Source organism: Nipponia nippon, unplaced genomic scaffold (genome assembly GCF_047370975.1).
Source record: "Nipponia nippon isolate SJK-2023a ecotype South Korea unplaced genomic scaffold, ASM4737097v1 scaffold_1, whole genome shotgun sequence".
Taxonomy (NCBI): domain Eukaryota; kingdom Metazoa; phylum Chordata; class Aves; order Pelecaniformes; family Threskiornithidae; genus Nipponia; species Nipponia nippon.
In genome coordinates, this window is record NW_028262290.1 from 160,928,253 (window position 1) to 160,954,644 (window position 26,392).

General features: G+C 41.7%; 1 protein-coding gene across 3 annotated transcripts; it reads left to right on the forward strand.

Annotated features, from left to right (window-relative positions):
* Window positions 1–426: 426 nt before the first annotated feature.
* EXOG (exo/endonuclease G) lies at window positions 427–23,337 on the forward strand. Of its 3 annotated transcripts, XM_087730789.1 has the most exons (8): window positions 427–606; window positions 1,917–2,066; window positions 5,577–5,716; window positions 5,809–5,870; window positions 6,879–6,913; window positions 7,478–7,550; window positions 10,583–10,697; window positions 22,749–23,337. In XM_087730789.1, the coding sequence occupies exons 1-8, from the start codon at window positions 459–461 to the stop codon at window positions 23,205–23,207; spliced, it is 1,182 nt and encodes a 393-aa protein (XP_087586915.1). In that variant the 5' UTR covers window positions 427–458; the 3' UTR covers window positions 23,208–23,337. The 3 variants fall into 3 exon arrangements, with proteins under 3 accessions (XP_087586915.1, XP_087586899.1, XP_087586907.1); XM_087730773.1 differs by lacking the exons at window positions 5,809–5,870; window positions 6,879–6,913 and having other exon boundaries at window positions 7,474–7,550; XM_087730781.1 differs by lacking the exons at window positions 5,577–5,716; window positions 6,879–6,913 and having other exon boundaries at window positions 7,474–7,550.
* The last annotated feature ends 3,055 nt before the right edge of the window (window positions 23,338–26,392 follow it).

The window sequence follows — 26,392 nt, forward strand, 5'->3', positions numbered from 1 at the left end:
TGCCTCTCCCTTGGTGCTGGGTTGGAAATGCTTACAGTGCACCCACATGAGGCCAACATGAACATTAACAGGCACCTGTGAGGGACAATTAGTAATAACCGGGCTGGTGGTTTTCCTGACAAAACGCCTGATGTCAAATCACCAAATGGTGACTAAACCCAACCCCGCACCTTCCCCTGAGGCTGGGGCCTGGGGTCATCGCCTCTGGCCTCGCTGGCTGGGGACTAGTTTAGCCACCCCTCTCCGGACGGTCCCTGTAGTCCCCGTGAGGCCGAGCCCCGCGTCTCTGCCGCAGCGATGGGGCAAATCCCGCTGCCGTCATTCCCCGCCCGCCGTTTCGCCGCGGCGCGCTGAGGCGATGCCGCCATGGCGGCCAGGCGCCCGCGCCGCCGCGGGCGGGCCGGCAGGGGGCGCCGTGGCGCAGCGCGGCGCCGGGGTTCTCCTCTCGCCCCGCCGCCATGGCGGCCTTCCCCCGCCACCGCCGCTTTCTGGGCGGCTTCGTCTGCGGGGCAGCGGCGGGCGCCGCCGCGTCTTGCTGGGCTGCGTGGCGGCTCCTCCGCAGCCAGAGCCAGCCGGAGCTGGTGCCTGGGCGAGCCCTGCCGCAGGGTAAGAGCCGCGGGCAGAGGGGAGGCCGGGCGCGGCGGCCCCGTGGCTCCGCGGGGCGGGAGCGGCGGCGCCTCGGCGAGGCGGGAGCGGCGGCGCCTCAGCGCGGCCCCCATCCCCACAGACCCCCCCCCAGTAGCCCCTAAACCCGCTCGCTCCCCTCAGAGCAGCCTTCTCCCCGCTGCCTCCATACTGGGGTGCCCACAGCGGGCCGGGAGGGCGGGGAGTTCCCCGAGTACCTGCGCCGGGCTGAGGGGGGAGCAGGTTGTGTGGGGATGCCGGGCTGTAACTTGCATTAAAAACGCAGCTTCCCTTGCTGCACCTGCCGACACCGAAATGTCGGTGACACGCGAGGAAAGTGGTTTCCTGTGGCTACCACGGTGGCTGCAAATGTCCCGTGTTGCACTGGGGAGCAGGTGCCCTGCGTGATCTGTTAACGTCCATATAATATATACGCACATACTTATATACATATGTTTACTTTTAAACACACGGTTCAGGTCAGGCCATAACTAAATTTCAGCTGTATCTTCCCCTGGGCTTCCCTGGGGAGACGAGGCCGGCACGAGGGGTGGCTGTTGGCAGGGGTGCAAGGCCTGGGGAAGGGGCTGTCGGGGGGCACCAGGGCCTGGTGGGAATGAATGGCTTTCTCTGCAGCCTGAAGGCTTTAAAAGTATCAAAAGCATTGGAAAGCACAGGAAGAGGGGCTCCAAAAACGTAAGTTGCTGTTGAACAGATGCCTGGAGGGCGAGGAAGTCAGTAAGACGGCTGTAAATATTCCTCCATGAGGAAGAATGTTCCTTGCAAAAAAAAAAAATCTGAAAGTGAAGCTTTCATTCATTCAGCAGAGCACAAGTGTTCCCGGTGAGGGCAGGACTCACTCTTGTGCTCAACTCGTACATCTCAGTTTGAGAGGAGGAGCGTGGTTTCCAGCTCTGAAAGGTGAAATGTGTGTGTTAATCTCCTGTGTTTGTAACTCCTTGTTGCCTTATCTGTCCCTAAATATCCGATAGCTTTTCTTCTAAAGGCTGGCCCAGAGCAATTGCTAGGTAGATGTGTGTAGGTATTTGAGTGAATGAGTTAGCCCTAGAGTTGAGATCCTCATGTGAGGACATGATGAAAAGCACAGCTTTTTTGGTAGAAGGGAGTTTCACTGGATAGCTCTCTTAATATTTTTTTTGGTCTTAACTGTGGCAGTAACCTCAAGTAGTTCCCTATACAGTATGTTTACATCCACTGAGATGGTTTTCTTACTGTCTTGTTTCTGATCACATTTCATCTTTGGATGGCTTTCTGTTTATTTTTCTCCTTAGAACCAGTAGAAGAGTCTCTGCTGGAAAAATACGGATTCCCTGAAGCTGGAACAGAGACCAGATGTTACACAAATCATGCACTGTCTTATGACCAGGCAAAACGCGTGCCTAGATGGGTGATTGAACATATTTCAAAACAGAAGACACTGGGTATGTAGGTATTTATTTTCTTACATTTATGGCACCCAGAATGGGCTTTGCAGTTCACAGAAGGTGGACCCAGGAGCAGTCAGGAAGAAAAATCCTGTAGTGATCTCCAGGTATGGATTTTTCCACCCATTCACAATCCGACTGGAGGCAGCAGGCCTCAGGGTAGATGTCAGTTTCATGGCAGTGCTAAGGCTGATGTTGGGGGTGATTTAAAAGAGATCTGTCACTGCAGGTTGGCAGGCCTCTCTAGTATTTTTTCTCTTGTTGGGACTAGCCTGGTACTGAGCATACAACATCCTGAGGCCTGCAAGACACGCTTGGCCCAAGGACTGAGTATGAAAGGGAGGAATGAAGAAGAACTAGAGCTACCGTCCATGAGAAATTTCTGTTATGAATATATGAAAGAGTCTGTAAGCACCAGATCAATATAGCTGTGTCAGTGTAAACACTGGAAGTCTTGTTTCAGGAGGAAAGCTTAACTTACCTCTTTTAAACATGAATGGAGAAAAGATGAAAACCTGAAAATTAAACTTTTCTTAACCTGATTCAGACCTGCAAAGTTCGGTGTTATTGCTCAAGCGCATAAAAATTGCTCTTGCTTCCTTAGCTTGTGTAGTTAGTTCCGTGGGCCAATTTATGTCAGTTTACGTACTGCCCCATATGTGTGAATGCTTGTGGAGTCAGCGCCTTTAGTGGCCAGACTGTTTCACCTACAGATCTTAAAGAGATTTGCTCAGAATGGGGAGAAAAGATGAATGTCCATTTCTGAGATAAAAATGGAGCAAAGGGCATCAATAGTTGTAATTGTTCAAAGCTAGATAGGGCATACCTACTCACTGCAGCCATGATTTACTTAAATGTAGTTCTGTTGTATTTTCTGATGTGCATTATCTAATACCCTGTTCTTTATGCAAGACAGAGGCTCAGTGATTCTTCTGCTGTCAGTGGTGAATGAAATATAAGTGGTATACAGTCATTGTAAATTAAGTTTGTAGCATTAGTTCAGTTTTATAAGGCAAATTATTAGTAATGGAGATAACTGTATAATTGTAAAGTGTTTTATGAACGCAGTAGCCCTTGAAATATATCTTAATCACTGTCTTCAAATTACCTTTCAAAATTAAAAGCGTGATCCTGAAAATATTTATAACCAACCCTTAAGTAGCATCGTTGATTCCACTTCTTTCTGAGAAGAAAGCAGTAGTTCCCAGCTTACTTTCAAGTGGGTCTTAACAGCTGAATTGTTAAAATGTTTTCCAAATGATGAGATACAGCTAACCTGTGAGTTGAAATTAAGCATCTTGAGGCATTCAGCTCTGATTTATGCCTGATAACTACTCTAATTGAGATTTGAGGCGGAACTGTGTTGTTCAGGGAAGGTCATAAAGACCTTTCATGTATTGGAGTTTTGAAACCATGTGATGTAAAAAAAAATTATTTTATTGATAAGAACTTACTTGTTTAAAAAACATGGTGGAAAGAAATTAGCTTTACACGTAAATGAGATGTACAAATCTGATTACAGAAGAAATTATCCGTTTTTATCAAAGCAGTGAACAGAGAATAAATGAGGATCTATTTTCCATTTTTCAAGTTTAATTGATAAATTACACTTTGTCGTAAATACTGAGATCAAATACGATTTTTTAAAAATAAGAATTCTGATGTTTTGCACGCTGATAAACTTGTCAGTGTTGCTTCCTAAGCATCAGTCCTGTGTTAAAGTATCATGTCACGTGCTTTACCAAAAAAGAAAAGAAAAGTGAAGCTCCTTCCTTCTACCTGCACTGCATAAAGATGCTCTGACCACCTCTCTGTTTTGACATGATCTCTATGGACCTATGCACAGCTGGTCAGCAAAGAAGAGGAAATTCCTTGCAGGCACTGGTTTGCAAGAGATGCATTATCCATATGCATGCTGATGTTCCACCCCTTCCCTTCTTCCTTGTGGTCCTTGCATGTTCTTGGGTTCTTCAGAGAGCTGCCAAGTAGAGAGTGTGCACCACACCGTTGTCGGTACGGAGCCCAAGGAAGCATAGGGTGCATATGCGCTCAGTGATAATATTGATGTGACAAAAAAGCCAGAGTGCATGCAGTGTGTGTGTGTATGCAGAGTCAGCTATAGAAGAAAGAATAATTTTAACAGCTAGCAGTGATCACGACTGAAAATTGCCCCTCACGTTGTACTGCAACAGGAAGTGCTTTATAAAGTGCCAAGTTTGAGGAAAATTCTCTCTGATGTGTACAGGCCCTGATTCATGCTTAAATGAAAAGAGACTATACACAGGTCCTGTGTATTGCAATCTGTGAAATTATGCCTGAGATGACACCCTGAATTTTATAAAGAAAATTCAGGATGCTGTAGATACTTTGAATTATATTGTCATTTGGGAAAAAAAATGTGAACAACAGTGATGGTGCTATAAGCCATTTATTTTCCAGCTCTGTTGACCCATTGCACAGGCACAGCTGAGTCAGCCCTTGCATGTGCCTCCGCTGCTTCTCTGGAGCGCCTTCCTTAACTATGGATGTTCTTGGGTCCCAGGCCATTCCCTAAGAGAGACGGTGTTTTATTGGAGGTTGTCAGTGCCAGAATAATTCATGCAAGTCTCTTCTGGCCATCACTTTTCCAAGGAAGCAGTCAGTGTTTGGGATGAAGTGGTCTCAAAGTTGCAGCCCACTCAGAGTAATTTCTTTTTCAAGGAGCTGACTGGGACTTTACACAGTGAAAGGACGCAAATACAAGTGTATGGCCAGTAAATGTGGGAAGAAGGCACAGGCTTCCAGCAAAGACAGCAGCTTAGAGTGGGCTGCCATCCCTGCAACAGTTAAGTTAGCTCCCCCCACAACCCTCCCCCCAAAATGTTTTTGTCTACCATAAGACTTTAGGCCTAGTCATTTTTGTGCACAATTCCCAAATGTCTGGAAAGGCAGAAGGGGAATCTTGGAAAGGAACACGAAAGCTCTGCATTTATTTCTGTGCCCATGAAGAACAAATGACTTAAGACTTTCTCTTGAATGGGTTTATTATTTTAGTAAGTGTAACTTTATCAAGATACACCCATTCCACTTCCAGGCTAGACTTGGAAAAAGAAGAAATACTTGTAGTGGCTCCAACATAAAAAATGGAATTGCAGCTGGTGAAGATCTGTATATCTTCATTGTCCTAAAACGTGAATCTGTACTGCTTTATATCTTCAGTAATCTTGCCTTTAATATTAATCTGCATTTATGATAAGGCAGAAGTATTTTGGTTTTGTTTTTTCTCTATAAAACAGTAAGCATGTTAGAATTTTGAGCGTATAGTCGGGAAAGAATTTAGAACTGGAGCACAGATATTTAAGCAGGATTATTCTTTTTTATGGTTGAGGAGAAAAATACCCAATTGAGATTAATGTGTTGAATCCTTAAGCGTGGGTCCTTTGGCAAGATATGACAGAATCAGTTCTTTTTGTCTTTTTGTTGTGATGGTTTAACGATAACCTAACAATTTAGTGTGTTATTCCTCAGGCAATGCAGACCGAAGGCACTGTAAATTCAAACCAGATCCTAACATCCCTCTAATGTTTAGTGCTGTCAATGAAGACTACCTTGGCAGCGGATGGTCACGAGGACACATGGCACCAGCAGGAGATAACAAATTTTCAACAGTAGGATTTTTTTTCTTTCTTTTTAATTTGTGTTTACCAGTCAGAAAGGGTCAAAAGACCCTTAAAACTAATGTGTAATATTCCTTTTGCAGTTTGTTTTGAGATGGAACATGGTCTCATTATTGATGCACAGACCTGGAATCGGAGTTACAAGGTCTGTTCCTGACTGAGCACTGTAGGATGCTCTCACAGTCTGCTTCAGGCATCTAAATCAGGCGCATCCTCTGGTGACACACCTCTCTTAATTAAATCACACCTGGATTAACTTGTTTGGCAGAGATGGTGTGAGTCTGTCTTGCGCTGTATAGTGTTACGCAAATCTTCTCAACCTCTTGTATGTCACATTGTCAGCCTGTAAAAAGGAGATGATAACCTTCACCAAACAAACCTCAAAAGTGTCTTCCGAAGCGCAGTTAAAGGGAGACAGGGAACGATGACTTCATTCTGGCCAACAGGTGCTGCGATGTTTAAGGCTAGATCGGGCAGAGCAAAGATGCTGTTAAGTACTGTTCTGTATTGGCAAGGGGATTGCCTGGATGATTTAAAAGGCTTTTTCCTTTCTGGCAACGTGTATGAGGTAAATTAGAACCTTCTTTTGCCATAGTTCTTTCAGTCTATAAAATGTCTTCACCTGCCATTTATTTGAGCTGTAAGAAAAGCATGCCCTAATGCCTTGGCTGACTAACAAAGCAGCCTTGGATTTATTGGATCCTCTTGTGAAATGTGCCTAATGCAGCAATTTGTCAATTAAGAAGCAGTTTGAATTTGTATTTCTGCCAGGCAGAATAGTATGCAGTGGGGCAGAGTGACAGCGCAGTGGCATGCGGTGGATGAAGGAACCATAGGATTTCTACTGGAAGTGTCTTCGTGGTTATTGGTGGTATCTGGGGATTTTTTGCTGGTGAGCTATCTGTGCAGAGAGATCCTGGACCTGGCTTGAAATGCAGTGAGATGATAAAATCTTTCAAATACAGGACTATAATGATTTAATTTCACAGTTTAATTAGTGCAGGTAGTGTTTTCTCAATATCCTAAGGAGTTCTGTCAGCCCCTTCACTTTGAAGAAGTAGTATATGAAAAATATTGACAAGTACAGGACCTATGAAGATTCTGGGTTAAATCTTGGAATTTTTTTCTCCTATATTTCCCTGCATATGCATAGTTTTTCTGCGCCAGGTCCTTCACATCTGGAGATATGTGGGCTTCAGCTCAGAGAGGTTTATGACACTTTCTAAAGATAAAATTAAGCAGATAAGTAGGTGTTTGACCATTATGGTCTCACAAATCATTTCCTCACCTGCATGTTACATATTTGTAAAATATTGATGAATATTTTTAATAAAACCTTTTCTTGTAAGGGAAAAAAGAAGCTAGCCATTAGGCAGTCAAATAATTGAAAAGCATGGGTGAAAGCATCCTTCCCATTCAAAAAGAAGAGTAGCTAGTTGCTTCCAAAGACATTACAAAACTGACACTGGGTGACACAGTAATTCCTGTGCCTCTGGAATTGGACATTCTTGTGCTATGTTTCTGTCAAAAAAAAAAAAAAAGATACATTTTGCCAGGTTTGCACCTCAGTTATGCAACTCTTAATCTAAAATCATTTTGTAGATGTTCTGACTCAGGTTTTGTCTGACCTTGCATGTTGATAATGTTAAGACTAAACTAGAAATGGATTCTGATCCAAAAACTTCTAAAGTTTGTATTCAGCTTGTAAATGCTTCAGTGAAATTACATTATTTTCTTTCTCTATGCAGAGAGCTATGGCCGAAACGTTTTATCTGTCTAACATCGTGCCTCAGAATTATGAAAATAATGCTGGGTTTTGGAACAGGTGAGAAATTACTTGTACGTAAACTAAGTGAAAAATATTAGGCAGTGGCATAAATCAAAGATGCTATATTTGTAAAACCTCTTCACACCAAAGTATTCTAGAGCACTTTATAGGCTGTCTGTAGAGATCATAGCAACTTTCTCTGAAATGAAAAGCACCTCAGTACTCACAGTGCGAAAACAGTATAACGACTACTTTAGTTCTTTATTCAATCAAACTGTAGAGGACATTTATTTAGAATAGATAAAATTACTTCTTCTGGCTGATTTGGGTAAAGGTACCAGGCTTAACATCTCTGTCTTTAAGGAAGATTCAGTAGAAGCAAGGAAAGGGTTTAGATCTTGCTCTAACATCTCTTCCTCAAAAAAGCACTTCCAGTGTGAGAGTATTCACGTCTCTGTATGTGGACATTGGTTCACTTTGAATTGGAGAACTGAGTGCTCCCCACTGAGTCGTGACTACTTCAGGTCTTAGGTGTTTCTTCAAGTGCTGGCTTCCAAGTAGCAGTCAGGTAGGTTCTCTGTCACTTGTGAACACTGGCTGGATTGGCTTTGAGGTGAAGTGAGTGGTTGATAAATTTAAACTTTCTTTACGTAGGATTTTTATTCTTTCCTTCCTTTGAGCAGAGAAAAACATTAATAAAAGCATTCATCCAGTGCTTCTTGCATGGGACTTACAGAATGTTAAGACTCAGAAACAGGAGGGGCAAATGATGAATATCACAAGGTTCCCTCAAGGGAAGGTTAGCAAAATTATGTACAGTATTGTACTAAGTCTATCAAAAACGCATCATCATTCAACTACACACTGCTTTCCAGTTTTACAAGACTGCATATAAAATCATATGAGCCATTCAGTAAGGTTATACAGTTTTATAGACAAATAAAATGCTATAACGTTTTAAGAGATTTTTTTTTTATTGTTTTAGTACCTCAAGTACTTGAGCATAAAATTTCCTTATACCAAAGCTAAGCATTTGTACCAATCAAAGGTTGGAAACCCTCTTTATTTCCCTTGAGCAGGAACTCTGCCTAATCAGGAAATCATGGGGAGTGTTTGAAAATTTCCCCTGGCACTATCAGCCCCGGAATTTAAGCAGCTCTTATCACTTTCTCCCAACCCCAGCACCCTATCCCTACAGCTTAAATACATGAACAAGGTATTTGTGCCACTTGTTTTGTCAGTCACTTGTTTAATGATAAATAGTTTTAAGCATACCATGTTTCATGTGTGTTGTATTCCTTCCTGGCTTCAGTACTCTCTTCCTTTCTCTTTTTTTAACTGCTTGCTTCTTGAATTGTCATCTTTGGTGAGGTAGACAATACAGCTTAGTCAGTTTAACAATCTGTTGTTTTTTGAAGTGGTGTTCGCCCTCCAGCCATGTGTTTTTGCTGCTTTCCCAGTTCCAGCTCTGGTACTAGCCTGACTGCGGCGAGTCAGTTCCATTTGCTAACCCAGTTAAACTGATTCACATTTTGTTTTGCTTGGTTATGTTTCTGCCAGATTAGAAAATTGGATCAACTGGTGAGATGAGTGCCAGAGCGAAGATGGAAGATGGAGTAGGACTGTTCAGCTGGGGCAGACAAGGGGAGCAGTAGGAAAGGGGAGAGCAGGACTGCATCTTTCAGCAAGCTATTAGATAGTAAGCTATTAGATTGGTTCAGTGGTGTGCTCTAACTGCACCTTAGTATTTATTCCTCATTCTCTTCCCACCAACATGCATGCTTCTTTCTTTCCTGATGTTTAACTGTCGTTTTTTGTCTTGTTTTGAGTGCGATTTCGTGGTCACTGTAATCTGATCTCTGCCCTTGCTGCTGCCTAAAGCAGTTTGCTCCCTAGCTGCATTTACTCCCATTGTTTCCTTATGCCAGGTGGTGTTTGTATTGCCATGCCTCCAGACAGCCTGAGGAGCTGAGCTGCTTCGAAGCAAAGCTGACAACAGCAGGAAAAAAATTAACTTGTGGTCAATGCTTTGGCGTATCACATGGCAGCTCACTATTACTAAAGAAGAACGGGGTCATTCCTCCTAATTCTGATTCACGGGGTTCATTCCTGCTAAATCTGATTTATGTGAGCTGATTTAACTCACTAACCCAGCACAAAAAAAAAGACTGGTTTTGTTCAGGGTTATTGGCAGATGAAGGGTGCTAAAGGTGGCCCAAGGGAGAGGTATGAGGAAGAGGGGTGAGACAGAGAAGGGGGTGAAACCTCCCCCTTTCAGAGGCAGCCAGATTAGCTGGGCTCCTCTGTCTCATGTTCTAGTCTGTTTGTCCATTTGAGTGAAGTGCAGCTCTGACTTTAGTGAAGGACCGTTGGGTCCTCACTGTATGGGATTTCTGTAACACTTAGGGTGTTAGATCAAAGACTGGCTGTAATCTTTTGTTTTTTGTAAAATAGGCATGATCCTGAAACCTTCTTATTTGGAGAAATGTTTTATGCTGTAAACTGAATCAATTAGGTTAAAAAGCAAAAATAATGTTAGTATTTCTGGAGTTACTACTTTAAACAGTTTTATATAAAAAACCAATAAGTAGACTTAGTGGGAATGGCATGTAGAAACTTTCCTAAGTACTTTGAGCTACGGCAAGAGCTGTCCGTTGCAGGACATTGATTCCTTGGGGAGGAACATACAAATCCAGTAATGTGGTAAAACCTTTAGAAGTAAAAATGCCACAACTCGCTGTTTAAAACAAGTATTTTACTAATCCCAAGTGACCATCAACAGTATCTTTCTAGTGTCAAGTGTGGGAGTAAGTAGAGAACTCAGATTTTCAGGACAGGTGGTAAGGCTACAGAAACCATTTTCAAATGTGTGCACTAGCACGTGCCTATCTGTAAATAAGTGAACCTGGGACCAGTGGGGAGTATGACTTGGGCCTGTGTTTTACCTTCTATGGCTTGGGAGTCAGTCACATGAGTTTGGAAAAACGCTCCCAAACTGTCAGTAGTTCATCTTGCCCTTCGCAGTATGTTTCAAAGATTATGTTAAGTTTTCCCAGCTGACTTTACCCTGTCTGACAAATATGTTCCAGAATGGAAATGTATTGTCGGGAATTGACTGAGAGATTTGAGGATGTTTGGATAGTTTCTGGACCTTTGACCTTGCCTCAAACAAATGATGATGGAAAGAAGAGTGTTACTTATCAGGTATGTATATATGTTGCTGGGTTAACAGTGCAGCGGTAATACTTTATTTATTTATTTAAAATTGATACTGTAGCTTGATAAACAAAGTTAAACATGCTAGTACATGCAAAATGTATGAAATGTCCAATACTAGCTGGGACAAGTTCAGTAGAGATGTTATGTCTTGCCTACACATGAAGTAGTATAATTTTAAAACAATTTGTTTTATTTACAAACAGAAATCTATTAAATGTCTGTTCACATTCTGCAGTAACACTGTTTTCTGTCTTCTGTAACACATGACAGTATCTAAGCAGAGAGTTAGTGGGTTTTGCTGATGTGTAGGCATCTATTCAATCATTTATTGATATATTTTAGAAACAGTGCAATACAAAGGTAATGTGGGCTTCTCAAAACTATGTGGGGTATCGGAATGCCTGTGCTCCATTAATTTCAAAAGCAGTTTGCTGGTATCCCGTATGCATCACCTAGATGAGGCCTTCACCTGAGATTCTGAGCATACCAAAGTCAATTGACAGAATTCATTCAAGTTCAGTAGGTTTTAGGTGAATGCAGTGTAATCACTGGTCCATGGTACCGGTACCCCCTCTTCTTCTTTTGGTCCCCCATTTTTGTTATCTGCTTAATATACTCTGAAGATTTAAGATTGATCCTGCACCGTCTCTAGAAACCGTCACTGATAGACAGACAGATAGGAAAGGCTATCAAGTTGAGAGGTGAATTTATGATTGCTTATCCTGACTTCCTCTTTGTAAGCATGTGTTTAGACATCTGTAGGATCCGAGTGTAGTAAGATATTCAAGGGAGGGAGTGTTACCTTCTGCCCTTACTGTAATGAGATATTATTGCTGTTTTCAGTTGCTAGATGAACGCTAGCATAATGCAAATAATAAATGCTGTATTTTGCACCTCTTGAAAAAACACTTTTCCTTGAAAATAAGTACTTGGATCAACTGCAGCTTCAGCTCGTGAGTGATTCAGCTGTCCAACTAGTTCTCTGAGGAGCAATGAATGAGCTTGCTATAAACAAGCCTCTGTTTCAGAGGGATATGAGAGACACAAAAGAGAGAGATGTTCAGCTTTCAGTGCTTGTTCAGTGGTAAGATTTAGGCACTATTTCTCCATTATAAATACACAGCTGATTTCCATTTGATTGAACTTGGCACTCAGTCACGATAGAATGTAATTTTTTCCTGTTGGCTTTTACTTTTTTACTTCTTTAAAAACCGTCCCTTGTGTCCCCACCCGCACATGTCTGTAACCTTGACTGTGACAAAATTACAGCTTTGGGTTTGGGTTTGTTGTTCTTTTTTTCCAGACAGTCATATATTATGCATATGAGAATGCAGTAATAATAATTTATCTTTTTCATGTTCAGTGGCAGTTCCAAACTTCAGCTCTCACACATCTTTGTGAGGAAGGTGACAACTGAGCTCATTTTCAAGGGGATTAGTAAGCCGTGGTTAAGGGATATGACCGATGCCACATGATAAGTTAGTGGCAAAGCCAGCTTTAGACTGGCAGTGGTTCCTTGCCACCCAAAGGGAGAGTGCTGACTTCACTGTTGCTCATTATACTTCCCAGTCCTTTCCCTTGTCTGCCAGCACGGATGACTGTCGGATCCTTCCACAAGATGCTTAATTACCCAGTGCAATAGAAAACCATCCATGCTGGACTCTCTATTTGCTTACTGGGCTTCTTTTTTACTGCCGTAGAAAGATAGAGCAGCACACAGAGGAGTCCAGCGCTTCCTGGTGGCAGCATGAGATACGTCCAAAAGCACGTAGCTGGGAGCAGGAGGGAAACGTTCCCTTTCAGTAGTGTCGAGCTGAGCGTTTGGCTTACTGTCGTGCAGAATGGTACCCTGAGAGTTCTCCAGGCTTGCACATAGCTTTCTGGAGTTTGCCTCCTTGTAGCTGTCAGGATACTGCATTTATTTTTTATCCCTAAGAATATATATTTGTCTTACATTGCAAAGAATTAAAAATCGTGAGCTGACTTGAACACTTTATAACTGAAAATTATTTTCCAGGAAGCAGTTGAATCATCTATCAACTGCATCTTTCAACTGCTTCACTTTAATCTTGGTCATATTTTTCTAGTTTTTCTCTAGAGAAAGTGTTTACTTAGAAGAGAAAGATTACATTTTCTGAAAAATTATTTTGGCTCTCCATTTTGGTTTTGAAATGTAAATTTTAGTCTTCCACAGGTAAAAATAAGAGCAGGCGCTGCATCTTACTGCTTTTATTCAAGTAACTTGATACCAGGATACGGTGATGGAATAATAGTGGCACAAAGTGTCCATGCTGCTTTGATTATCATATCGTTCTGTTCTTGTCTGGTGCCAAGATGTCTTCATCATCTTTGGGTTTGATGACAACTCTGGTCTTTTATGAATGTTTTATCAGTTTTGGTCTTAATATAAACTATGAAGTGAAGTTCAGTGTGAGACTGAAAATGGTGGAATGATGGTATTGATGTTTTCATTTCACCATTTGGCCACATTCGTGAATCCCTTAGCTTCCTAGGATGAGATTCGTTATGTAAATTGATTTGTATTTCAGCTGTAGTTAAGTACAGATAGTGCTGTCTACAGGTGGGGAAAGTTAAATGTTGATTTTGGCGGGTTTTTTTGTTTTGTTTTAAATACTAAATTATTTGATTTGGGGCCTCTTTGGGTACACTCCTAAGAGTAAATAAATACAGGCTGAGAAGTGTTTTGTAATTTTGAAATCTCTTTATGGCATAAGTTCTTGTGCTTGCCATTGAAGTTGTCCTTTGGGGAGAGAGACTTCAGAGTAGAATGGTATATTGGTTTTTTTTTCTTCTTACTTCAACACGTACACTTAGAAGAGGGAACACAACCTGTCAAAGCACTGGAGAGAAGTTCTTTTCAAACCGATACCTTGGATATAATTGCAGTCATTGCCATTGATTTTTGCAGTCTGGGATTCTGCCCCTAAACGAAGAACGCTAAGTGTTGGCAGCTGAATGAGAAGGGAAGGTACCTCTTAGCTGTCTTTCGGAGTGAACTCCGCTAGGTTCAAACAAGTGGCTTAGAAATGAAAGGCTTTTAGTCCTCATTGTTTGCGCTTATGAAGCTGATGTGAAGTGTCCTTTTTCTTTGTATGTGCTGTTTAAGAAGTGCTGTAGTATACACAATAGTGCTGAAACTCGCAACCTGTAATCTGACAATGTGACTGTTAAGGCTGAGCTCCTTTCTAATGTTTTTCTTCTCCTCTGAGACTAGAACTGTGGAAAAAAAGAAAACACAGAAGTACTACAGTGAATATGGCTGCATTGATTTGTTGCAGATCCTCTCTTCAATCTCAGCTTCCTTGTTTTTGGCTAAAGGAGTAGTGAAATATGTATTCGTGGCTTTACAGGCTGGTGTTTTTCTCATCAGACGTCCAAAAAGGTTATTTTTAGATCACTATAGAGGAAAAACAGAGCATCGGTCATGGCATTGTTCCCAGTTCATGCTTGGACTCTGGTACCATTTGCTGTTTAATTCCAGAAAGGGAATTAACCTTGAACTCCTTAGATGCCAGCATTGTTCTATCTATTGGCTGAACTTGTTGTATCCTCAGATATGTTCTGTCATTTCATCTGTCTCCAGCAGAGGCTTTTATTGCAAAGAGTAGATTGATGACTGTGCTTGGTATCTGAAAAACGTATTTTGAGAATATATGTAAAATAGAATGCCAACAGGAAAAATCTGTCCTGTGTCATTGGAGAGGCAGATGCAAATTTTTCATCTTTGTCCAGATCAAATCAAAATGACATTGTCTTGTTTTATACATTACTGTTCTCCAGTGACTGTCACTTTAGTGGTTTTCCTCTGTCAGCAGATTTGGAGTTTGAAATACAAATTTTGCAATAATTCTACTGCGTCATGCTCAATGCTCCACCCTTCTTATTCCCAATGCCATCGTAGTAAATACTAATTTAAGAAGAATTGGCTATGGTTGGCGAATGAAACTACAGTTTAGATAACATTTTGTTTGTTGTTTGAAGAAGACATTTTTCTGACCTTGTAGTGATATACTGGGTTCATCCTGGAATCATGTCTGCTGTTTAATTTTCAAAACTGAATGACTAGGCTGGGCCAGACATGCACAATAACTGTACCAGAAGATATACTTACTTGTCATCTAGTTCCATGGCAAATAAGTACCCGGGAAACAAATTGCACCTCTCAAATATAAGATGGTGCTTTATGGTTTTTCCCTATTTTCAGTAGTAGTAGAGGTTTTCTCCTAGCCAAGATACTATGGGGAAAGGAAACCTTGCTAAAGGAGGGAATAAACCTGGAGACTGTTACTGTTTGTTGACTGCTCCAAATGGTCTCAAGGCTACACAGGCAACTAATGGATCTAGGTCGATTATACATGTCCCATAAAACTTAGGTTCAAAGGGCTAGATCTTAGATCAGCTGGTGTAAACGACTAGAGCTCTGTCAGCCCTAAATTTAGACATGATGTACAAACGAAAATAATAGGCACTGGTTTAAGATTGGAGGAGAAGAGGCACCAAAGGTGCAGGATAGATTTATGGGGTTGCTTTTATTTAGCACTGTGCCCATCCCAAAGGTTCTTTTATTATAGGAAGAGTGGTGATAGGGACTGTGGTGGATTCAGTGTTAAGTAACCTAAATGGATTCTGTGGAAGTAGTAGTCTGTCATCATGTAAATGCAGTATCATAATGCGTATACACACCCTCTTTATTAAAAAAAAAGGGGGGTTGGGATGTCTGTCTTCGAATGCCATAACTATGTATTCAGGCACAGCTTTTTTTTTTTACCATCTTTTCTTTTTTTTTTTCTTTTCTTTCTTTTTTAGGATTGCCAAATGATTTGGCAATAGCAGTCAGACCAGCCATAACAAATTAAATTTTTCCTGAAGTACATACATTTGCATTTTGGAGTGCTTGGCTGTGCAGTGTTGTTGCAGATTGTTACTATGATTTTATCTGTAGCATTTTCTGTTTTCTGTATTGCTAGGTCTGCCTTCACACCCCTCAGTTCTTCTCAATGCCATCTGACAGAGTTCTCTCAAATAGTTGGGGAAAAAACACTATCAACAGAATCAGTGCTGCCTAACACAAATCTGGAAGGAACTGGAGTGAAGGCAGTTAATGCTGTCACAATGATCAAATAAATAAAATTATACCGATAGCAAAGGGAATTTTTTATACTGCCAGAAAGTCTGTTTCTATACAGAATTTAGTATCAAATTATAATAAAGGTCTGTATTGTCAAACCTGGGGTCATATCAGCAGGAATGATACTATCTACAGTAAAATATCTGATGGGCCTGGTCAGTGTCATGCCTCAAGTTACAGCTAAAACAAAACAAATGCCTATTCAGAGAAAGCTACAGTCTTATTTTGGGTGACAGGAGTGATGTCCTTGAATTCTGTCCATCAAGAAGTGTGGCAGAAGTCTTAATTTTGTTATCGCCAGACGCAGATGGAAGTCTTGTTACATAAAGAATTGTGTGTATGCTTCGTTTTGGTCAGTTCTGGTTTGCAGTATGGCTTTGTTCTAAACTCTGGTTATTATACAAAGACAGACAGGGAAGAAATGGTTACTGGAGTGTAGAGGGTATTTCTGGAGCTATCGCTTTAACGTATTTCATAATGGTACCCTCTGATGCAAGGACTCTTCAGTGTGCGCTGGCAGTTAAGTCATGATTGAATGTGATTTCTGTTTACCAGGTTTTAAGAGAATCTCAGATAATTGCCAATCCAGAGCTGGCTCTCGCTGATGAAAGGCTGTTCATTTCTGCTAATTCTCTTCGCAGTTGATTTTCATTTTCTAGTCACTAGGTGGCAAAATACTACTTTTAGATTCATGAGTCCTTTCTTTTAAAAATTATTCCTACCCTTTCAGAAGAAGATAATTTTCTTACCACCTTGGGAAGCTGCAACAAGTCCAGTATAAAATGGAAATATGGTAACATTTGTGTATGTTTTAAAATTTCTAGTAAGACTTCTCTTTTCTTCTAGTATCATCTCAAGTGTTCCTTATATATTCCTTTTCTCCTGTTTATGTAAGAATGGAGTTTTCTTTCTCATTAACTCCAAACTGTCATTTTTAGGGACTGCTTTGCCCTGTATTTATCTGACTACCACCATGAAGGTGACATCAGTTAATGCCATATGCTTAAATTTGCCCTAGATGCCATTAGCAAATGTCTTCATTATTTATTGTGACACTTAAGCACTCCACAAATATTATCAAATTTGTCCTTCCTCCAGTTTTAAAAACTACAGCCTAGAACAGTTTAATGATTTGGCCAAAATCATGAGGCAAGCCAAGCTTAAGACAAATCACCATCCGGTGGCTTAGCTATGAGACCGAATTTATCAAAGCTCACTGAGTTTTCTCTGTTTTAAGAAATCATAATGCTTCTGCCCTTATCTTTATCTGTCCCTGTGAGCTCTTTAAGTTTGTATAACTGCTTACCAACACGTTTGTTGTTTTAGCAATATGTAAACATCTCTAAATGTCAGGAATTGCACACATTTTAATAGCCCGTCCTCATGACAGCTGTCCACGTTTAATTGGGCATTGAGAAGTGTTACAAATTTATACACACTTGTGGAATGTCAATAACAATGTCAATAATAATAGGAAACAGTAAACACTATGCTGAAAATGATATTATCATAATGTTGCATTATTAGACAACACCAGATCAGTCGTAGGGCTTCAGCCAGCACCAGATCACCAAAGAAAACAAGAGCAAAGCAAAAGTGAAAGGAATAAGCAGCTGCAAAAAGTTAGGGCAATGAACGTTTTTATGTTGAACTGAGACAGACAGCAGAGAGAAATAGTACCTGAAATTTCACATTGGTTTCCCAAATAATGATGGGAAAGGAATATTTTTAATGCTATAAAAAGAAGGCTTTTAGCTTGAGTGCTTTTTTTTTTTTTTTTTCTATTATGAGGCTGTTGAAAATTTGAAAGATTAAGCCGAATTTTATAGGAATAGCAAAATGGAAGTTCTCAAAGGATGACACCAAATTTTACCTTGTGGCCTGTTATCAACATGGTGTGAAAGCACGTGGGACAGCAGTGATTTTCCATAGGCCATTGCTGTATTTTCTTGCTTGTATTAGCGCACGAGATCTATTTTGAATCACAGATACTATTAAAAAATGTTGCTCTTTTCCAGCTGGGACAGATAGCTGTTTCAAGCATTGATTGCTGAAAGATCATCTGCTGCCTGTGGATAGACTAGCACAAATCAAAGTTAACATCTGTGCGTGGATAATCTTAACCCATTTTCTGTTCTGTTACAATAGGAGCATATGCTATCTGCCTCGGTTAGGCGTGCATTGAGATAAATGGGATGGTGCAGATCAGAGGAGTGATTCAGATTGCTGTAGTTAGGTAGGAGAATCCTCTAGGTGGCAATAGGAAATGAATTGTTGAGTTTGTTTTTCCTGCCTATTGCTTCTGTTGTTTTTCCTACCTATTGCTTCTGTTGCAAACTTCACTTTTGCAGAATCACGCTTTACTTCTTTCTCTGGCTGTTGAACTGTGCGTGGGGGGCAACTCTACGGAAACGTTTATCTGCAGCTTCTGTATCTACTCCCATAAAAAAGCAAATTGTGGTATGTTACAGAGCATAATGATGGAAATACTATGTCATGCTCCAGAATTGCATTTCCTTTTTTAACAGAAATCATTGGGTCACACTGGCTCCATAAATTATTGGTGCATGGTTCACGTAAGCGTTAAACTGCAGAAAAAAACATATATATTCTTTGTCATGCATATTTGCTCTGTCAGAGAAATCGGGCACCCTCCTTTGATGGTATTCTCCAGCAGAATGAGCTGGGTATAGAACTTCTGTGCCGCTAAGGAAAGGACAGTTGTGGATTCTGGCCGTTTGGCAAGCTGAAGTTTGTTTTAATCAGTGTAACAATATTAGAACTCAGTGAAGTAATTACAGAAGTAGTTTACTGCTATTCAGAGGACTAGTATAAAGCCTGAGCACTATTCTAAGTTTTATTTAAATCCTCAAAAGAGAGCTTATGTGGAACTGAAGTGGTACATAAATTACATGTATGGCCATTGCTTGCTTCGAGTTGAGTTGTATTTAGAACTACATTTCTCAAAAGGCCAACCCTTCCTTAATTTTGAACTAGTCCTCTTTTTCCTTTTTTCCTTTCCTCCTTCATAGGGGCATATACTATGCATAAACATGCGTTATTTTGCATAGAATGTATATATTTGCATAATATTACATAAGCACAGTGTCTGTTTTCCTTAACACCCACTTCAGGCATTCAGCATTTCCGTTTCATACCTAACTATTCTATGTGCAGCTCTATTCATTCCCCAGCCTTTCTATCCACCCACTCAGTCCTTAGACTCAGTCCCCTGTTCCCTCCGCTAGCTCACACAACACGTATTCACCTGTTTGGTTTATATATGCCATATACCCCCTAATTGAACATACTTGTAGCAGCTCCATCTGCGTGTTCACCCTTCCTCTAGTCTTTTATACAACAAGGATGCTGGTATGTGTATGTGTGTGGGTGGTGGTGAGAAGGGGAAGGAGCCGAGCTAAGGAGGACCTAATATGTATACATGTATTTATAGTGGGGGAAAAAGTATGTGAAGAGGCCTGGAAAAGGCAGTGCAGGCCATACTGCACAGGAACGCTGCAGGTCAGGAGATCATTGGCCCAGGGAGAATCTGGGGAGCAGGGTTTAGTCTCACTACTGTCTTCTCTCAGGAGGCTACAGCAGCTTCGGGGTGCAGTGCAGCTGTGCACAGCCTCTTCCTTCTCTTCCACCCTGCCCTAGGAGTGTGCAGGATGGCAGTGCAGGCTCTGCAAGCTCCCTGCTCCAGGGGGGAGAAGGAACTCCAGCCTTCTGCCTTCAGCAGTGTCAGTCACTGCCTGCGCTTGGGTAAATGTGGAAATGTGAACCCCCTCCTCTCCCCCTCAGGGCTTTTCATGCTTCTTGGCTTCCTCCTTCGCCACCAATACACTGCAGGTACTCCCTGGTTCAAGCGCCACCTATCTCAAACAGGTTAAACTCCTAACACCATTCATGTTGCAATTCAATTTTAACCCACCAGATATGTGTGTTGATGCGTAGTTTTTAGTATATTTTAAAATTACCTGTGCATCAGTCAGTTTTGATTATTTACGCAGTTGATACTGAGGAGCTGTAACTCTGGTTTCACCCACACTGAATGCTGAATGCAAAGTGCTTTGACACACAGGAGCTCTAATTTCCCTATCAAGACATCTGTTGTCGTTGAAAGGGAAAGCAGATTTGGCATAAGGCATTTATTTATTGCTTACCAGTTTCAGTGACTGTTAGATGTCTAGGCAGAGCTTTATTTAGGAGAAGGTTGGTGGCATAAGCAAGATCATTTTTCTAAAAAAAAAAAAAAAACAAATCACAACAAAAAAAGTTTAAAGTACAGAAAAGCCTAGTATAGGGAAGGGGAGGAAAATACTCTGTAACAGAGTAAAGAAATCTAAGAGCACGTGTTTGCCAGAGACAGTAGTAACGTTACTACTACATGATTGTACAAAGCATGAAAAAGCTTTATCAGAAGTTTCCCTTCCTCCAAAAGGTACTTTCTCTGGTTTTGGTCTAACCAGAAAAGACTGGTCACTTAAGAAACTGGCAACAGAGGTAGAAGAAACACTTCAAGCACTGAAAGAATTCATAACTGAAATTAGTTAACTATTGGAATAGACTGATGTGAACCTTGGTTCATTAGCCACAGGCAAAGTTTAGTTTTAAAAGCATATTTTCTTTTGCAGAAGTGCTGAATACTCTCCGAATACAGCATACATAGGAAATGTTTCTTTTGTGATTGAGTTATACTGAATATATGAGTGGATAAAGCATGTCTGAACTGATGTACTGGATTAGTTTGTAAAATACTTTGAATTAATGTGATCCGTTGTGGCAGTGAAATAAATACCTGCTTTCTCTGAAATTGTATTTTAACTCTATCTAACAAAAGCTGTCAAAAACCCAAAATAAGCAGTCTTTGCTTTTGCAGGTATTACAAATACTGGAAATAGGACCAAATTACTGGATTTGAGGTATAAAATAAGATGCCTTTGTAGTTTTTGTAGGGCGTCTGCATCTTTTTCTTCTGCTGCCATTAGAGTAGAAGTACAAATTTTAGAAGTGTAGTTATACAGAAGGGTTATGTAAAACTCAGATTTTTCCATGTGTGAGCCTGTTATGCTTTGTTGACACGGCGGGTTCAGTTCAGACAAATTGAAGAAACAAAAGCCTAATACAGTGCATGCATGAGCATCACGTTTTGAATACTGGCGAGATTACATTTATCATCAGTAGGTATATTCCTTGGACTTATTCCTGACACAGGGTGGGGTGTCTGCTCTATACATATGTGTGTGAGCTTTTAACAGATTTCATGTGAATTCAGAGTCCTGATCCTCCCCTTCTGGTGTTTCAGTTAAATTCCTGGATCCTGGTCTGACACAGCAGAAAACCCAACATGTACAAGCTCTTAAGTTGAATCATAGTGAATTTATGGAAGAAATAGGTGCATTTTCTTTGGAGAGACTTCTCTTCCAAGATACTGAGTCACTGAACGTACTTCTTTATATCCAGCTCCCCTCAAAAAAATGCTTACTTAGGTAATGTAGCTTTTAAATACAGCTTGTGTATGGGTAATAGAGAGAGAAAAAATACCTGACAGAAGGTAAGTTAGAGTTGATTTGAAATGCATATTAAAAACCAGATGATTTGGAACTGTCAGGTCAGGAACTCAGTGTAGAGCCACTGTTACTGAAAACAGCTTTCCAAGTGTGAACAATGCGATGCAGTATGAGAAAGGAGCTCTGCCATCCCTTCAAGTCAGCTACACTTACAGATCAGATCTGCACCAGGATAAGGGAGCTGGGGTCTTGGCTGACTCCCTCTTTCCAAATGTTTGGTTCCAGTTCAGTTTCAGCCATAACTGAAGTTGCATCCACTTGGGAGATTTGAGTTCGTTCTTCTACCGGAGCTCCTTGTCACATATCTTTACAAATATTTAGGCAATTACTGACTAATCTTCCGACCTTTTGTCTGCATCATTGGTCTTAACAGTATAATATAAAGCATTACAGGAGAAAGGCAGAGAACCTTATGGGGAAGTCTCCTACCAACAGTGGCCAAACAACCCTGCAGTAAAGTGTTCCTTGCCCTGCTGTTCCTGTTTGAGAGAGAGATTCAGGCATCAAATAACTAGCTCATTCCTGACCAGCTATACAAGGAGCTGCAATGAAATAGTGCTGTGGTGGGTTGATCTTGGCTGGGTGCTGGGTGCCCACCAAGCTGCTCTATCACTCCCCTCCCCAGCAGGACGGGATGGGGGGGGGAGAAACTAAGATAGAAAAAACTTGTGGGTCAAGATAAAGGCAGTTTAATAAAGCAAAAGCAAAGGCCACATGCAGAAGCAAAGGAAAACAAACAATTTATTCTCTACTTCCCATCAGCAGGCAATGTCCAGCCACTTCCCGGGAAGAAAGGCTTTGGTACACGTAGCGATTGCTCTGGAGCGCAGATGTTGTAATAACAAATGCCCTCCCTCCTCCTCCTTTCTCTTAGCTTTTATTGCTGAGCAGCCATCATATGGTAGGGGATATCCCTTTGGTCGGTTTGGGTCAGCTCTCCTGGCTATGTCCCCTCCCAAGATCTTGCCCACCCTCAGCCTCCTGGCGAAGGGGGAATGTTGGAGAGGCAGCCTTGGTGCTGCGGGAGCACTGCTCAGCAGCAGCCAAACCACTGGTGTGTTACCAGCGCCTTTCCAGCCACCAATCCAAAGCACAGCACTGTGAGGGCTGCTATGGGGAAAATTAACTCCATCTCAGCCAGACCCAGTACAGGTGCTTTCCACCTCAGCTTCTAGTTTGATAACATTGCACATGATTTTGACGTGGACTTACGTGCTGTGGCTCCTTTTTAGAGGTAGTAGGATTAGTCTCAACGTTTTTTTTTCCCCTCAACTGATAAGATCTGTATCTGTAACATAACTTTCCTTTTGACAGGTAATCGGAAAGGATGACGTAGCTGTGCCATCCCACCTATACAAGGTGATCCTTGCCAGACGGAGCAGAACGTCTACAGAGCCCTTGGTACTGGGGGCTTTTGTGGTGCCAAACGATCCCATAGGCTTCAGTCACCAGCTGACTGAGTTCCAAGTAAATATTGAAGATCTGGAAAAAATGTCAGGTTTAGTTTTCTTCCCCCAGGTGGACAAAACCAAAGATGTTAAAAATATTTGTGAGGTGGATACCTGTAAACTGATGGGCTTCAAGGAATTTACATTGTACATCACTGCTCGAAAAGTGCAGAGTGCCCGTACATTGCACCGGCTGGAGAAAGCCATGTCGGAGTTAAAGGAGGCAGGAATTGAGCCTGATGAATATCTTCGAAAGCTTCACAAGAAGAAGGAAGAAGAACTGCAGGAAAAACAAGTAGCAGCTAGAGAGGGGAAAGCTGGCTGAGTACTTGTTTGGGAAGATGTGTGGGGTTTTGTACTTTGAAAGGGGAGCTGAAGGCAAACACAAAGGCAAGGGTTCTGCGAATTATCCTTTTTTGAATTGTGAAAACAATAAAGAAACATTTGGAAGCTGATGGGTTTGGAATAACGTTCATTCTCGTGTAACGTGATGCACGCACATGGTTTGCCGCAGTACTTAGATATGGGAAATGAAAATGACCCCTTTCTGGCATGAATAGATGACTGGACCTCCAGAAAAGGCTTTGTGCTATTTTCCAAGCGAGACGTCAGACTTGGGGTTTGTATGGAATCCCTTCTAGGAATATTATAAAAATAGACAGTAGACACCTTGGGAGTATAACTGGAACATGTTTCAACATAATTCCCCTGCAAATGTCTTTCGGTATGATGCTGTAGAAGCAATGGTACTTTCTGGGATTTTTAAAAATTAAATTAATTTAGAAATATTTCATTTAACACTCGTTTATTAGAGACCTGTAAGACGTAATCTGAATCCCTTACAGTCTTTACTTAGTTGGGTTAACCAAACCAGATTGCCTCTTACCTCTCCTGACCCTGTGTGCTTTGGATACTTCAGCATGTCAGTAGCTGTCAGCTGTTGTCTTTTGCAGCGGACTTCTTCCATCCATGTATAATTCTGCAATTTTTTAAAAAAAAACAATAGAAGCAGAGTTTACACAAGTTGCTACCAGTGTAGATTGGGTCTTCGTAAATTAATGTAAGCTTGCTATTTCGCTTTCACCTCTAAGTTTGGATAAATGTGGTTTCTTGCGTATTGTTTGATTTGAGAGGTGAGCACCGCTTGCTTTTTGTTTGTGGTAGTCGCTCACTGGCTTTTTTCCCAGCATCGGTCTTTGGTCTATAAACTTCACACCAAAACTTCTACGTGAAAGCAGAAGATTGACTAAAAATGGATTTCCAGTTCTGTTTCAGCAGCAACCGAAGTTGCTCAGATTTACATCTGCTTGGGAGATGTAAGGAAATTATTTTTTTTTCATGAGTTTTGTACTTCATTTGTGTATACATCTTGAGCTTCAGACGTAAGTTAGTGTGACTTGTATCCTCTGAGACTTTTCATCTGGAAAGAAAGAAGAAACACTGGAAATATTTAGATTTTTTTTTAATGGTAAGAATCTATATAAATTTGGAGTTGAGCCATAAAAACACCTTCAGTGGTTTTAATGTGAGAGTTTATAATAGTTTCTGAGAAGGGTCAGGTAGTGCCAGGCTGAATGGGGCTGTTTTCCTGAAGGATGAATCAGGAGCATTATTTGGAAGTTGTGAATCATCAGCTGGATGTTCTAGAAACTGTATAGTTTCCTTCATCTCAGTTCAGTTGCAGTATCCAAAAGCAGATCACTTTATAAAGCAGTTACGGTTCCTATGACACTTTTGTGTTTGCCAAGAACGTATTTACAAAATCCAGACATTTAAAACCAGAGAAATGTGACTAGCTAAAGCCGTCATAAAAGCTTACTGCCCACATAAATTAGAGAGAAATTGGGTGAAATCCTGACAAAACGTTTGCTCATTTCAATTTTAGCCTAGAATTTTGGTTGTTAATCCTACCAAATGTAACAAAACCAGTGATTCGCAAAACAAGCAGCCACCTCTCCCTTTGCAGAACGTGGGAGCCGTCAGCGTGTGTTGCCTGGAATAACGAAGTGCCAGATACTTCACGTGCCTCCTGATGGTCTTGTGTCTGCTTCGCTGGAGTCCAGGCAGTCTTGTGGCACTGCGATGGTGTCACCCTTTGGAAAAGGTACCCGGTCTTTCCTCTTTGCATTGTCTTTCTCTTTTCCCCATTATTGGAATTCTTCATGTTTTTTCCATTCAGCCTTCCACCTTCCTTTCCCGCTTGATCCTTTCAGCTGAGAGGTCACCGATCTCTCCTGCAGTGCTCACACCTTTTACGGATGGCTGAAACGGATCGCAGTGCTACAGGTACCCGTCCGTCTGGCAAAAACCCCGTGTTGGGACAGCACCAGTTGCATGCGAGGAACTCCGGGTATCTTCCCTTTCTGCTGACAGCTTGCCACTACGACAACAGCAGAAGTGCTGAGCGTGACTCTCCTGCGGAGGCTCGCTATGGAGACCAGCTGCTCCCTACTCGGTACCTCCTCGGGCCTTACGTGCCCCCTTGAATTCCTGCAAGCCCCAATTACCATAATTTTCATGCCTAGTGGCTTACCGCATAGACTAGACTCCCGATATAATTTTCAGCTCTGTTTGAGCATGGTTGGTGTTCCTCAGCTCCCCTTGGAGGGTGGCAGCAGGTGGTGAACGGTGAAACCACTTCCAGCGCTGGGCTGTGCCGATGAGTACATTCACCTGCTCGTCTTCTGCTGGTTTCCTCATCTGAAGTAACTGTGGAGTCTAGCATATAGCAAAAAAAAAAGTGCTTTCTTTACAATAGGAAATATAAAACAAATAATAGCAAGGGGGTGAGGCTTTACACGCTTGTTTAAGCCATCTCCGTAAGTAATTGCCTCAAGATCCTTCATGAGAACTGTGCTCGTGTCCGTGCCCGTCTGTCATTCCTGTTGCACACTTCATCGCTTCCCTGCGTGCATCTGGACTGACAATACGGACCTCTGTCCTGCAGCTAAGCAGCAGGAGTCCTGGAAATGCAGAAGTCTATCCTTTGTCCCTCCACTGGTCTAACATTTGTTTTTAAAGCTAAATAACCGAATCACGAGGGAAGGTGATGGCTAGGCTGTCCACAGCCCGATACAGTGATTTTCTGATATTCCCTTGACTGTCTGCTCTTGATTGTTACTGCTAGCCTTGACTCAGGGTGTAAGTGATGGTAAATAGGAGGCAGAGGGGGATGCGGGGGAGAGCTGCCGCTGTGCTCAAGGGCTCTCGGCAGCTGCCTTCACCCTGCTTTGGGCCGGGTGCTGTTTTGGGCTGCAGCCCCCCGGCTCCGCTCGGTGCACTTTTGGTATTTGGCCTTTTGAGGGCAGACTGTTTCCACAGTGTCAGCCTTGGTGGCCAAAAATGATGGGGAATATGAATCAAATGTCTCTGGCCCATAGTAACTGTCTTTCTGCTTGTGATAGTAAGACGATACCTGTTTAAAATGAATTGTTGTTTCTAGCATTATATTGACAGCAGTGCAGAATGAAGCTAATGATTTTTCCTAGATAAGGGTTTTGACACTAATGT

Bases quoted from the DNA above. Each gene is read 5' to 3' on its own strand.
- EXOG (XM_087730789.1), top strand. From the start codon at position 459: ATGGCGGCCTTCCCCCGCCACCGCCGCTTTCTGGGCGGCTTCGTCTGC. The intron at 5,717-5,808 runs GTAGGATTTTTT...TTCCTTTTGCAG, and splicing joins GAGATAACAAATTTTCAACA to TTTGTTTTGAGATGGAACAT. The intron at 6,914-7,477 runs GTGGGCTTCAGC...CTATGCAGAGAG, and splicing joins TCCTTCACATCTGGAGATAT to CTATGGCCGAAACGTTTTAT.